Source organism: Fulmarus glacialis, unplaced genomic scaffold, assembly GCF_000690835.1.
Source record: "Fulmarus glacialis isolate BGI_N327 unplaced genomic scaffold, ASM69083v1 scaffold49322, whole genome shotgun sequence".
NCBI classification, from domain to species: Eukaryota; Metazoa; Chordata; class Aves; order Procellariiformes; family Procellariidae; genus Fulmarus; species Fulmarus glacialis.
This window is the reverse complement of record NW_009198104.1, coordinates 1-12,321: the sequence shown is the minus strand read 5'-3', so window position 1 is coordinate 12,321 and position 12,321 is coordinate 1. Positions and strand designations below refer to the sequence as shown.

General features: G+C 38.7%; 1 protein-coding gene across 1 annotated transcript; it reads left to right on the top strand.

Annotated features, from left to right (window-relative positions):
- Positions 1-1,144: 1,144 nt before the first annotated feature.
- Positions 1,145-12,185, top strand: SLC25A32 (solute carrier family 25 (mitochondrial folate carrier), member 32; the record flags this gene model as incomplete). The annotated part of the gene is made up of 5 exons (XM_009572783.1): positions 1,145-1,171; positions 2,963-3,109; positions 4,181-4,266; positions 5,388-5,548; positions 12,072-12,185. Coding segments are annotated over 5 exons (535 nt in total), but the record flags the coding sequence as incomplete, so codon positions are not given.
- Positions 12,186-12,321: the final 136 nt, after the last annotated feature.

Genomic DNA, 12,321 nt, shown 5'->3' with positions numbered 1-12,321 from the left:
GGTGTGCCGTCAGGGGAAGCCCCCGAGCCCGGCTCCCCGCAGCGCCTGCCGCTGAGGGCTACGAAGACAGACCGTGCTTTGTGCTGAGAATGTACACATCTCGCTGAGCTCGCTGTTTCAAGCCAGTGACCTCTCGGCCTTTTTTTGAGGGAGAGTACAGCCAAATGAGGGTGCGCATTTTTCCCCAAGCACGTGTGCGGCTACATGACAGCAGGCAGGGTAGCCCCACGGCTTGGAATAAACAGGCCGGAGGCTGAAAGGGACAGTCTCCGGTTCCTTTCCCCCCTATCCCAAAGCTTAATCTTCCTGTGGTTTCTAGGGACTCTAAAATGTGCTGTGTGCCTCAGGCTGTTTTCAGGCAGATTAGAGAGCTGACCAGGCCTTCCCCTTGCTTTCATGACCACCAGTGCCGTAGGACACAGCAAGCTTGCCTGTTTTTAACAGGCGGATTGTCTCAAGCCAACGTTCAAAGTTCACCTTTATGCCAAAGACTTTCAACAGTCAAAGCGTAACCATAGTTTTGTAATAACCTTTGTTGTTAATAGTAGTGGTATTGTTTTGCGGAAAACTCTAACTTGTTTGTTTTTCCACAGGAAAACCCATCAGCTTCTCCCTGTTGATTTTGCTGTTAATATGAGAAACATGTTGCCCTTTTATCGTATTCTCTTTTATAGTGGTTGAAACATTTTGCTGTATCTTTGGATTGTTATCTTCAATGGACACATGGGTGTTTTGAGACCTCAAAAGAGTAGTGAACTATCACAGAAAAGTTTTACAAAATTTAAAGCATTACATTTCCAAACAGACTTTTTGCAAAGTTGGATTTAAACACTTTCTTGCATATCCTAGTGTGGGCACATCCTGGGCTGTATTATGAAGAGCATAACTAGCAGAAGTGCTCCATTCTCTCTATTTCGCACTTGTAAGACTACATCTGAAGTACTGTGTCTAGTTTGGGGCTCACCAGTACAAGGAAGACATTGACATACTGGCGTGATTCCAGTGGAGACCACCAGACTGGTGAAGGGGCTGGAGCACATGACATAGGAGGACAGGCTGATGGAACAGGATCGGTTCGGTCTCATGAAGAGAAGGCTGAGGGGAAATGTTATGGCAGTCTGTGACTATGTGATTGAGGACACAGAGAAGTGAAGCCAGATTCCTCTTGGAGGTGAATAGCTGTAGGGCAAGAGGGAGCAGGCACAAGCAGGAGCATGGAAAATTCCAGTTATTTGTTAGGAAGAAGGATTTTTACTGTGAGAGTGGTCAGATACTGGAAGAGGTTACCCAGAGAGGCTGTAATCTCTTCAGTCTGGGAAATGTTCAGGAACCGATTGGACACGTCCTTGAGTAACCTGATGTAATGAGATCTGTTTTGAGCAGGGGATTGGATTAGGTGACCTCTGGTCACATGCTTGTTTGGGTTGAAAATAACGATTCCTATGTTTTGTCTTCAACCAGGAGGTAAGAGCCGATATCAGAAATCAATGCTGTGAAGATTCTTGGCAGCATCATTGACAGACAGACTTACATTCATATCTCTGATTTCCCACATTGTTTAATGTGTTTATAAACCCAATCTAATGGCAGCATGGTAAAAAAATTCAGAAAGGTCTTTGGGAAAGGTCTAGCGTGCTCATTCAGGAGGGAGAAAAGAGGCATTTAATTTGTGTTCTAGTTTTGAGTGATTGTCAAGGTGTTGAGGCCTTGTCAGAAAAAGCGTTTTGTCTTTAGTCCTGAAGTCTGTCACAATGTACAATACTGTACACAAAGTTCAAAGGAGAATGAATAATAAATGTGGCACTGAACAGAAAACCTCTGAAATTCGTGATTACCAGGATTAATCTCACTGGGGACACAAAAACTATGCTGACTGTAAAACTTTGAGATTAATTTTCAGTAAAGTTGCAGTCTAGCCTTATGTCTATATTAAGAGTTTACCCCCTACTCAGTTAAGGTCTCCTTAGATCAGATTGCTCAGAGTCTTGTCTGCTAGAGTTTTGAGTAGCTCCAAAGATGCCTCTTCAGGCAATTTGCTCCAGTATTTGACCACTCTGATGGAGAAAAAGTTCTTGTCAGAATTCCCTCTGTTCCAGCTTGTGTCTGTTACTTCTTGTCATCTCACCATGCACTGTATCACACATGTCATCAGTAATCAACTTGCTTGCTGTTACGGTGGGAGCAGTAATAGTTACGACTGTAAGTTGTGTGAAAGTCTGTATTCTAAATGAAATCTGTCAAACAAAAACTTACATGGTTTTTATCTTTTTGACAGTGATATTTTCTGAATATTTGGGCAACCAGCTATTTGGTTATTGGGTGGGAGAAGTGTATGCATTTGGTGTTCAATGAGAATGGAAGGAGAGCACAGGAATTTTTGATGGAAATAACCATTGAGTGTTCTGGTAAAAACTGGCTTTGGAATCAATAAGACGTGGCCCGTTGAAAATATTCAGATTTTTATAGAACATTTTAAAGAGGAAGATTGAATTTAAGAGTTGTTATTTGGGGCTTGTCTAAACTCCTTATAGAAATGTGTTGTCAAAGACCCCACAGGTATCACTTGAAATATGATGAGAAATTGCTGGGGTGCTAAAACGAAGAGACAAAAAACTTCAATTCAAAGCTACTGCTCACCAAAAATGCACAGCAGTGCATTTATTTAGCCTTGTCAGATTGATGGGAACTTTCTTCTTGCACAGCTTAAAAGTTCTTTTTCTCTTTTTTTGTTTATTTTTCTTTTTTTTTTTTTTAAGTTCTTTAACTTTAGACTTACAAAGCTGTAAATCCCAACTCTTTCATGCTTTTGAAAGAATACTTTTAAAATACAGCTGATCGGTTAGGTTTCATGTTCATCTGCAGTTTGCTTTGGAGCCTGTGCACTTCTGTGGTGGCTTTTACACAGCTGAACTTCATGCTTTATGAAATGTTTTTCAGTATAATTTCTTTCTTTCATAGTAAGCGATGGATTGGAGCTGAGGCCAAAATACAATGGGATTCTGCACTGCATGACCACTGTCTGGAAGCATGAAGGACTACGAGGCTTATATCAAGGGGTAACTCCAAACATGTTGGGAGCAGGGGCTTCCTGGGGACTTTACTTTTTCTTGTAAGTAGAACTGTAAAATGTGTCATATCCTGTGCAATGTAATGTTCAGATATACACTGCATCTTCTTTGGGGATATAAAAATGTGCTAAGTGGCTTATAAACTTGTGATTCTTTTAGTAAGTCCAGGTCTGTTACGCTTTATTATGGTTTGCTGTTTTAGAATTTAAGCAATTGGAGTCAGAGACCTGTTACTTTGTCAAGTACAGTGCATTCCCTTGATGCTGTGAGAATACTGAGGAACTTGAGAGATGGTAACACCATTCCTGAAGAATCCTCTAAAAGCACCAATTACACTGTGTTTAAAATGTCACAAAAAAGAAGAACCTAAACTGATGTGTTAAGAATTAGAGAACACGATAAAGTGTTCTACTAAAGCTAAATGTTTAACTGATTTTTAATAATTTTAGTGACAGTCAGTTCTTTCATTGTTTTTGTGAGAAAAGCCTGGTTTTTAATACTCAATCTTTTCTACTTTATTACCTGTGTAACTGTGACCTGATTTACTGCTGATGCCTATTAATTGAAACACTTTAGGGAATAGTTAGTTGGTATGCCTATGCAAACCTCACTTGTCAGTTGTCTAGACTCTGTTATTGTTGTACTTCAGTCCTCAAGCTTTGCTATAGGTTCCTATTGATGGTTCAGTTCCTGTTGACAGTCCACAAAGACTGGAAACTGGATCAAGAGAAGAAAAGCTCACTGTATTTCTGAGCTAGAAGATAGATACCTGTCACTGTTGCTCTCAATAAAAAGGAGGCTATCTAATCGGTTTCTTTTAGTAGTTAATTCTTGAGATCTGATAGCTGTTTCAAGATGCAGTCCCATTGATACTGACAGTAATACTTTATCAATTTAAATATCTATTACCATAGTTCACTTAAAAGAGCTAACTTCTCAGAGATCAATTAATCAACTAAACAAAGATAGTTTGCTTAGATACCTCTTTTCAAAGCCTGTGTACCACCTAATGTTTTCCATGATCTTGAGTGAGGTGTTTTTGTTGTTTTGGGTTTTTTTTAGTGATGTAGGTTTGTTTTCACTTTTACCAAAATATATTTTAAATTTTCCAGTTACAATGCCATCAAAGCTTACAAGAAGGAAGGGAAGCTGGAAAGTCTCAGTGCAACCGAACACCTAGTGTCAGCTGCAGAGGCTGGTGAGTTTAAATGCAAAGAAGATTAATATTTGCTTCTAGCCTTTCCATATGTTGCTCCCTGCCTTTGTGTGTCAGTGCTGCTTTTTCTTACAGGTGGCAAGTATAAGTGTTCGAGTCCAAATGCAATAATTTGTTGTTTGTAAATGAATTAATGATGTCTAAGATGAATAGATGGATCACTGTGGTCTTTTCAGTTTTGCTCAGACTAGCAGTTGTCAAAATACCTTTTGACACTGTTTTCATTGTGTAAAAGCATTTTCCATATTTAGTACTATGTTGAGTCCCAAAATATAACTATATAAATCTGCTGCTATCAGCTTGTTAGCTCGTTAAATGTTTGACAATGAGACCTGGAAAAGAGAAGGCCTGTTGAAGTTAATAGAATAAGTGAATTGGTCATTGGCCTTTGAAAATCTTTATGGTCCAAGTTTTCTTCAAAACTAAAGATCTGAAGTAAAAATACAACTTCTATCAGCAAGACTTTTAATATGTTGTTTCTAACATATATTCTTGTACATGCTTCTGTGTTGCATTTAATCTAGGCAATTGAGAAGACTTTTTATTAGGATGTTGGAGCATTCATTTAATGTTGAAATATAAGGCATATTGTTTGATGTGAAAAATAGTAATGGCTTATTTTACAACTGTATTTTCAATAACCTGTAAAGCTATAACAGGTTGCTTCTATTAACCTGTCAATACGATTAAGCAAATTTCTTATGACTGAGGTGTCCATTAAATTTTGAACAATTGTATACCCAAAGAATAGCTGAGATAATCAGGAGTACATTAAGAAATTACTTATGTTTCCTGTCTACTACAGATTACACTACTGACCGTGGAAAGTTGAGGCAAAAAAGGGGATGTACTAGGAATATGCAAAAAGCCGTATGCTCTACAGAAGTACCCCCAGCAGGAGTAGGTTGGACTTGATTGTGAGCTTTGAAGGCAGAGAGAGGGAACAATGCTGGGCATAAACTTCGCCTGTTTTAAGTAGTATGAGTACTCTTGTAGGATAAGTAGTTTTGTCGTTGTAGAAGCCTGTGTTACACTGGACTGAACAAACTGGGACAAGCTTTGGAGTTGGCATAACGATCAGTCTAACTTCCATCTGTTCTCAGGAGCCATGACTCTCTGTATTACAAACCCAATATGGGTAACGAAGACACGACTTGTGCTACAATATAATGCTGGTGTTGATCCATCAAAGCGGCAGTACAGAGGAATGTTTGATGCTCTTATAAAGATATACAAGACAGAGGGCATACGTGGCTTATATAAGGTAATAAAATTTAAGAAAAATTCCAGGATTGGCTGGCACCACTCAGTAGCATGGTGAGACTTGTAAATACTCATCTACAAAAAAAAATGCAAGTCATTTTTTGTATTAGCTCACTTACTTTTATTCTGTGAGTCTTCTTTCCCACTGAAGAACTGCAGCAAAATGGCTTAATCAGAAGAAAAGCTATTATACTGTCGAAATGTAGGAAGTCACTGAAGACTAGAGTGTAAGCTTTATGGCTAAGCCATCTTCTATTGGTTGATAATGCTGAAATGAGAGTAAACTACAAGCTGCTTTTTATTTTTCTGGAGTCTTCCTATAATTAGAATTTTGATAAGGAGGCCAGCAATAGCGTAATCTATCTTGCTGCTAGTGGTTTCTTCCATTTCATCCCTTATCTCTGTCTTTCTGACATGTTGTGGAACATAACATATGTCTAAAGTAGTTGCTAATTTTTTCTTCCACAATGGAGGGTTTCACAACTGTTCATTTGCCCTCTAGTTATTGAGGTCTGTAATCTGTCATCTCTAGATCCATAAAATTTGCAGACTTCTAAATGTTGTCTACGTATGGGTGGGTTTTTTATTCCCTCTAATTTAGGGAAACAGATGGCAACTGGATTTGGACTTTTTGCCTCCTCCTTCCTTCAGGCCATGACATCAAGATGCATTCATCAGTGCCTGGAAGGTGTGAAGAAACCTATTTTAGTTCAGTCTGGCTTTTCTCCTGCAAGTAATGCTACAGAGCAAGAACACTATCTCTTAGGAATTGTCCTGATTACTGAACATTAACTTCTTTTATTTGCAGTGAAATATATAATCCTTCCTATACTGAAAGACTAGTATGCCACATACCGATGAATGCGAAATTCTGACACAGGAGCAAGGCACCTTACTTATTCCTAAATTGAAATTGTCAGGATTTCTGATTTGCCTGCCTGGATGTCTGCTCTGTTCTGTGTAGATAAGTTCTAATTTCTTGCATCTGTTAGGGTTTAAGATGTCCTTCCACTGAGTTACTTTTCAGATTAGTTGTGCATGTAGCATGTGTTGCCTTTGCTTTGTAGTGTTAATCTGCAAGTAGGGAACTAAACCAGGTAGTTCCTTTGAAAGAGCAAATTACTTGCTTAAATCTGCAAAGAAGGTGACCTAGATAGATCCTGAATGACCTACATAACTGTGCACACTGAGCAACTTTCATTTGATGTCAGGATTCTCTCAACCTTGTCTATACTGGGGAAAAAGGCACCTCTTCAGGTGGCTCTTTGACTTGTCCATACTTTAGCCTTCCTCCATTTTCTGGTTTTGGGGGAGTTTTCATTTTTTCTCTTTCTTGCTTTATTTGAAATTTGACAGCTGAAGTTTTGTTAATTGTCCTGAGTTGCAGGAGCTGTAGTGCGCACAAATGTCGTCTTTTTCCTCATAATCTTAATTTCAGATAGAGTTCCTTACAGCAAATAAGGGGATCTCAGAGAATACCACCACAAGTTGGAAATAAAATCTGGAAGTAGTTTCTTTTTGACTAATTTGAGATTAGTCTTCTAAAGAATGTATTTCTGTCCAAGCAATTCCATATCTTGCTCTCTATTGCACAAGATGCTGTTACTGGTCTGATCAATTCCTTTCAGTCCTTTGGGGTACAAGGCTAGTAATGTCAGGGTGCATCAATCTTTCTAGCAGGGATCAAAGCTGTCTTTATTAGCTCTGTTGGGTATTGTTCGTTCATTAAACTATAGTTTATCTGAAGCTGGATTCCTCAATAACTTGTTCTTGAACTTGGCCTGGTTTTGAAAAGACAGGAGCCTTTTCTTCACTGATTATCCCAGTAATCATCTAGTCAGTGATCTTCCCCACCCTCCATCCATTAGGCTTGGCCCTTTGGCCTCTGACCCCCAGATGACTGGGGACAGAGCTGCTCTGCTGCACACCAGGCTGAGGAAGAAAACAGCTTATGGTTACGTAATTTGAACATGCCTATAGATTTGTTGGAGATCTGAGCTCTAAAAATTACTTTGCCATGAAGTTGAATGTCATGCAACCATTTCCATGTTAAGAGCACTGTATGGTTCTTTTCAAGCGTAAGGCAAGAGAGACCAAACATTGTAAAATAATTGTAAGATGGTAGGAGTTGGCACTTTCAGAAAAACATAAAATATCTCTGAGCTCTTGGGAAACAGTTAGATGTCTAGTCTAGAGTGACTGACTACTAAAACATCAATTAAGAATGCAACTAACATTCTTCCTGGCCTCCATGCTTCTGTATTTGTATTTTCAGTTTCGTTCTCTTTTCAGCGATGATGTAGAAGCAGCAATTAGAAATAGAGCAATGCTTAATAGACAACAGTAAAATAAACAGGAAGTGCAGAAAATGTAAGGAGATGAAAAGAAAATACAGAGTCATCAAGACTGAGAATAATAGTGCAGTATGCTAACAACAACAACAAAAATATCCTAGCAGTGTGCCAGTTACCAAGTGAAATAGGTATATTGGACACTTCTGTATTGTCATTTCACCTTTGGTAGGCAAGATTCTATACTCTGAGGATAAAGTATTTTTTCCAGTCCATTAATGTCTATTTTTTTGCTATGCTTTTGCTTATGCTATTTTCCTTCTTCTTGCAAATGTGAAGCTTGTAAGCTAAGTGACTTTCTGTGTCTTTGTACTTGTATATAGCAAAATCCACTGAGATTTGGCCATCTTGATTTTAACTTTAGTCCCAGGTTCTACAGAGAGACAGAAGCGTAAGTAACTTTTCACATAAAAGGTGGTATTGTGTTTCACCATGAAGGAATCAAGATGCCTAGGGAAATAATGGCATACTTCCAGTGTCTTTCTGCATAAGTTGTCAGAGCAGGGCACTCTGGTACTACTGGTCTTTGGCACACTGAGAACCCAAATGAAGACAACACTAAACAGATTACAAGGGGAGTCTGCTGCATTCTTTCGAAACGTATAGCAGAGGCTACTCTGGCGTGAGCACTCTCAAACACTTCAGGCAGTGATGCGAGTACCACATCACCAAATGAACGTTGTTCCCTACTTTACTGAGAAGCATAGGCTTTCCATTATGTACATTTACCTGTGTTCCTTTTCATTGTGATGGGCGACCTTTGAAACACTAACCAATGGGACATTTTTCTCTTGTCCTGGATCTTCAGTACTTACAGCTGTATAAGCCAACTTTAAAGTACAATTTTTTTCCCACTGTCTACTGTTCAGAATTATATGCTTTAACATTTAAATTTCTAATTATATATTTAATTCTGTCTATTCTGTCTATTGTTCTAATTCTCCAAAAGAGAATTCAAACAGGACTTCTTTGAGCAACCATTAATCCTGTCAAGCCCTCATAGCAAAAATCTTCTAAAGATATGTTTTGAATATTAAAGTAAAAAATAACAAGAAGTACATAAAGTGAAATGTTTTTAAAATTGATATTCACAGTCATATTATAGATGAAAAATAAATAACAACTATCAAATTTTGTGGCAAGAAAGATTTTTGTGTAAAATTGCAAGAATAAGAAAATAGAATAGGAATATCTTTCAAAAACTTGCACAGCCAAGATATTTCCTTACTGTGAAGAAATCAGTTTTGCTTTGAAACATTTTTCCATAAGAACATATTGTTTTTTATGTTCAATAGAAGCTTGGGTCAGCTTTTTTTTTTACTGAGGCGCATTGGCCGACAGTTGCCTCACTCCCTTTTTGCATTTTTTAATATTGGCCCAACATTAAAAGACCTTCAGTCTTTGGAAGCTTTCCCCGTCAGCACAAGACTTGGAGCGTGCTGGTACTCATTTAGCAAGTATCATCAGTAGATGATTTAGGACTCTTGGGTGCAAGTTATCCAAATCTGCTGGCTTAAATTTAAGAGTTTAGCACTCTTAAATGTTGTTTAACATTCTTCTTTTGTTGGTGGGGAAAATATTACCTCATTCTCCTATGATATAAACACATCATTCTAATTTTTTCCAAGTAGAGAGCAATTACTTCCTCTGTCTTTTAACGGTTTTACTGTCTAATCGTGGGCAAATGTTTGTGAAGATTTTCCCTGCTGTCACTATACATAAATTTCATAATGTTCCTTGTTCTGCTGACCCGGATAATTTTTTCTTTGATATTTCAATGATTTTGTTTTTCTCTGTTCCTCCTCTTCTGTTTTTATATCACTGGTTAATTTTCTTCTCTGATCCTGGAAAGGAAAACCAAAGTTGTCCTTTTCCCTCTGTTGTGGCCCTTTGGCTTCAAACTTCACAAAATTCTATGATTATGCTCACAGTTGACGAAATACAGATGTTTGGTTTAATTCCACTTGTACTCGTTTGGGGAAGTATTTTTTCTGAGACTCTCGCTAGCCCTTAATGCATTTTGACAGTTCATGGTCATTGATGATTAGTTCATGACCATTATTTTCTACTGTGAGGAGAAATTCATCCTCATTTGTCAAAGAGATCTTAAAAATCACTTCCTGAATGGCTATAATATTGTAAACTTAACAAATCTATAGCATGCAGAGAGCTAATCTCTGAAGTAGTAGAAGCTCTGTGCAATTTTTATGCCTGCTGTTGTTTTAGGGGTTTTTTTTTTCTGCAAGTTAGGAGTATATGAAGTAATATATCATTTTGTCCTGTTACACTATTCCCATAGACTCCTGGATTCCACCACCAGGATCCCTTCTCTTTTTCTTCTCCTTCTCCAGGCTCTTAGTAATATATTGATAAATCTTTATTCAACATTCTGGGCTTCAGATTTAGTCTAATACAGAGTTTTGTGTCTGGGCATATCTTTTAATTCCTCTGTCTTATCTGAATGAATCATGGGAACTGTTTGATAGCAGTATTTTGGGGAAAATTTTGATTCTTTGAGTCCTTTTACCCACATTTTGATCACTTACTCCATTATAATTGTCCCTTTGCAACAGTTTTCAGCAAGCTTTTGGCTCCCTTAAGTAATTTCTGGCCAAGGCGATTAATTCCCCATTTATTTGTATTTTTCCAGTGTAAGTGACCAACTCTTCAAAAAGAGAATTAGTGCTTCTCAGAACCCATGCAGCTGTCAGCTCATTTTCAACTGAGCTAGTCCTGCTCCTGAAGGAACGCCTGCCTTCTCTTTCTTGTAGTGACACTTCAGAAAATACCTGTTTTCCCCCTTCATTTCAACTTTTTGAAAGAAAAGGTTTCTGTATATTTTCATATTATACTCTCACTGTCCATTACTGCCTCTTACAAGTGGGGAACATTTCCCAGACTGTTTTGTTACACCTTTGGTCACCTCTGCTGCAATACCTTGGGGTGTGCTCTGAGCAGGATGAGGAATGCACTCAAACTGATCTGAATCTTAGATTTATTTCTTTAATGTAAATCACCTGTAAGTCCTTGTATGAGTTAGCTTTCCATCTGTGCCCTTCAACTTTCCACTGTGCAAGTGTGCGTGTGTGAAACACATTGAGATGCTGGAGCGTGTCCAGAGAAGGGCAACGAAGCTGGTGAAGGGTCTAGAGCACAAGTCTTATGAGGAGCGGCTGAGGGAACTGGGGCTGTTTAGCCTGGAGAAGAGGAGGCTGAGGGGAGACCTCATCGCGCTCTACAACTACCTGAAAGGAGGTTGTAGCGAGGTGGGTGCTGGTCTCTTCTCCCAAGTAACAAGCGATAGGACAAGAGGAAATGGCCTCAAGTTGCGCCAAGGGAGGTTTAGATTGGATATTAGGAAAAATTGCTTCACCAAAAGGGTTATTAAGCATTGGAAGAGGCTGCCCAGGGAAGTGGTTGAGTCACCATCCCTGGAGGTATTTAAAAGACATGTAGATGTTGTGCTTAGGGACATGGTTTTGTGGTGGACTCGGCAGTGTTAGGTTTGTGGTTGGACTCGACGATCTTAAGGGTCCTTTCCAACCTAAATGATTCTATGATTCTACATATATACACATTTTTTGTATAGAAATGTATATATCTCATAGATACACATTTATATACACACTCACACATGCACACACTTACATGCCTATCTCCAGGACTTGATCACAAGAATTTTTTTGTACTTCTACTCCTGATGGCCCTCCTCACTGAGACGCCAGCTTCTGTCATTGCCTTACCAGTCTCGGGTGGGAACTACAGGGCTTAGTGCCAGTCCCTGGAAGGGGGCAGGCACTGAGCAGCACATTTGCAAGACTGCAGCTTGATTTGTATTCTTACAATCCTGATCCATGTTACCAGCTTTTTAAGACCTGTGCTTGTGTTCTATGAGGTGGAGTCCCTAGGCCACTTGTTTTATCTTGCTCACTCATTAGGTGCCTTTAGCCTGTATGTCATTTGGAGAAATGTAACAATTTTTACACTTTTGTGTGATGCTTGCCATTAAGAATACGAACCCAGAATCGGCTTTGAATCAGACTGCACAGTGACAGTTGTGCCGTCACAATTTGTAAAGTAACGGAGGACATATGTATTTGTGTCAGCTGAGCTCTGTTGAGTTGTATAGTTTTTGTGCATTGCTGTTTAACCTTGTTTTATTCCTTTTTTTAGGGATTTGTGCCTGGTCTGTTTGGAACTTCACACGGAGCACTTCAGTTCATGGCATATGAGGATTTGAAACTGAGATACAACAAGTATAGAAACAGAGTATCAGATACAAAATTGGTACGATTCTTGAGAATAAAAATGTGTTGTGGCATGTGAATAAGCAGAAATTTATTTCATTTGTCTAGGTCGTAGGACAGCCAAATGTACAACGTATTGATACATTAATTGGAATCATAGAATCATTAAGGTTGGA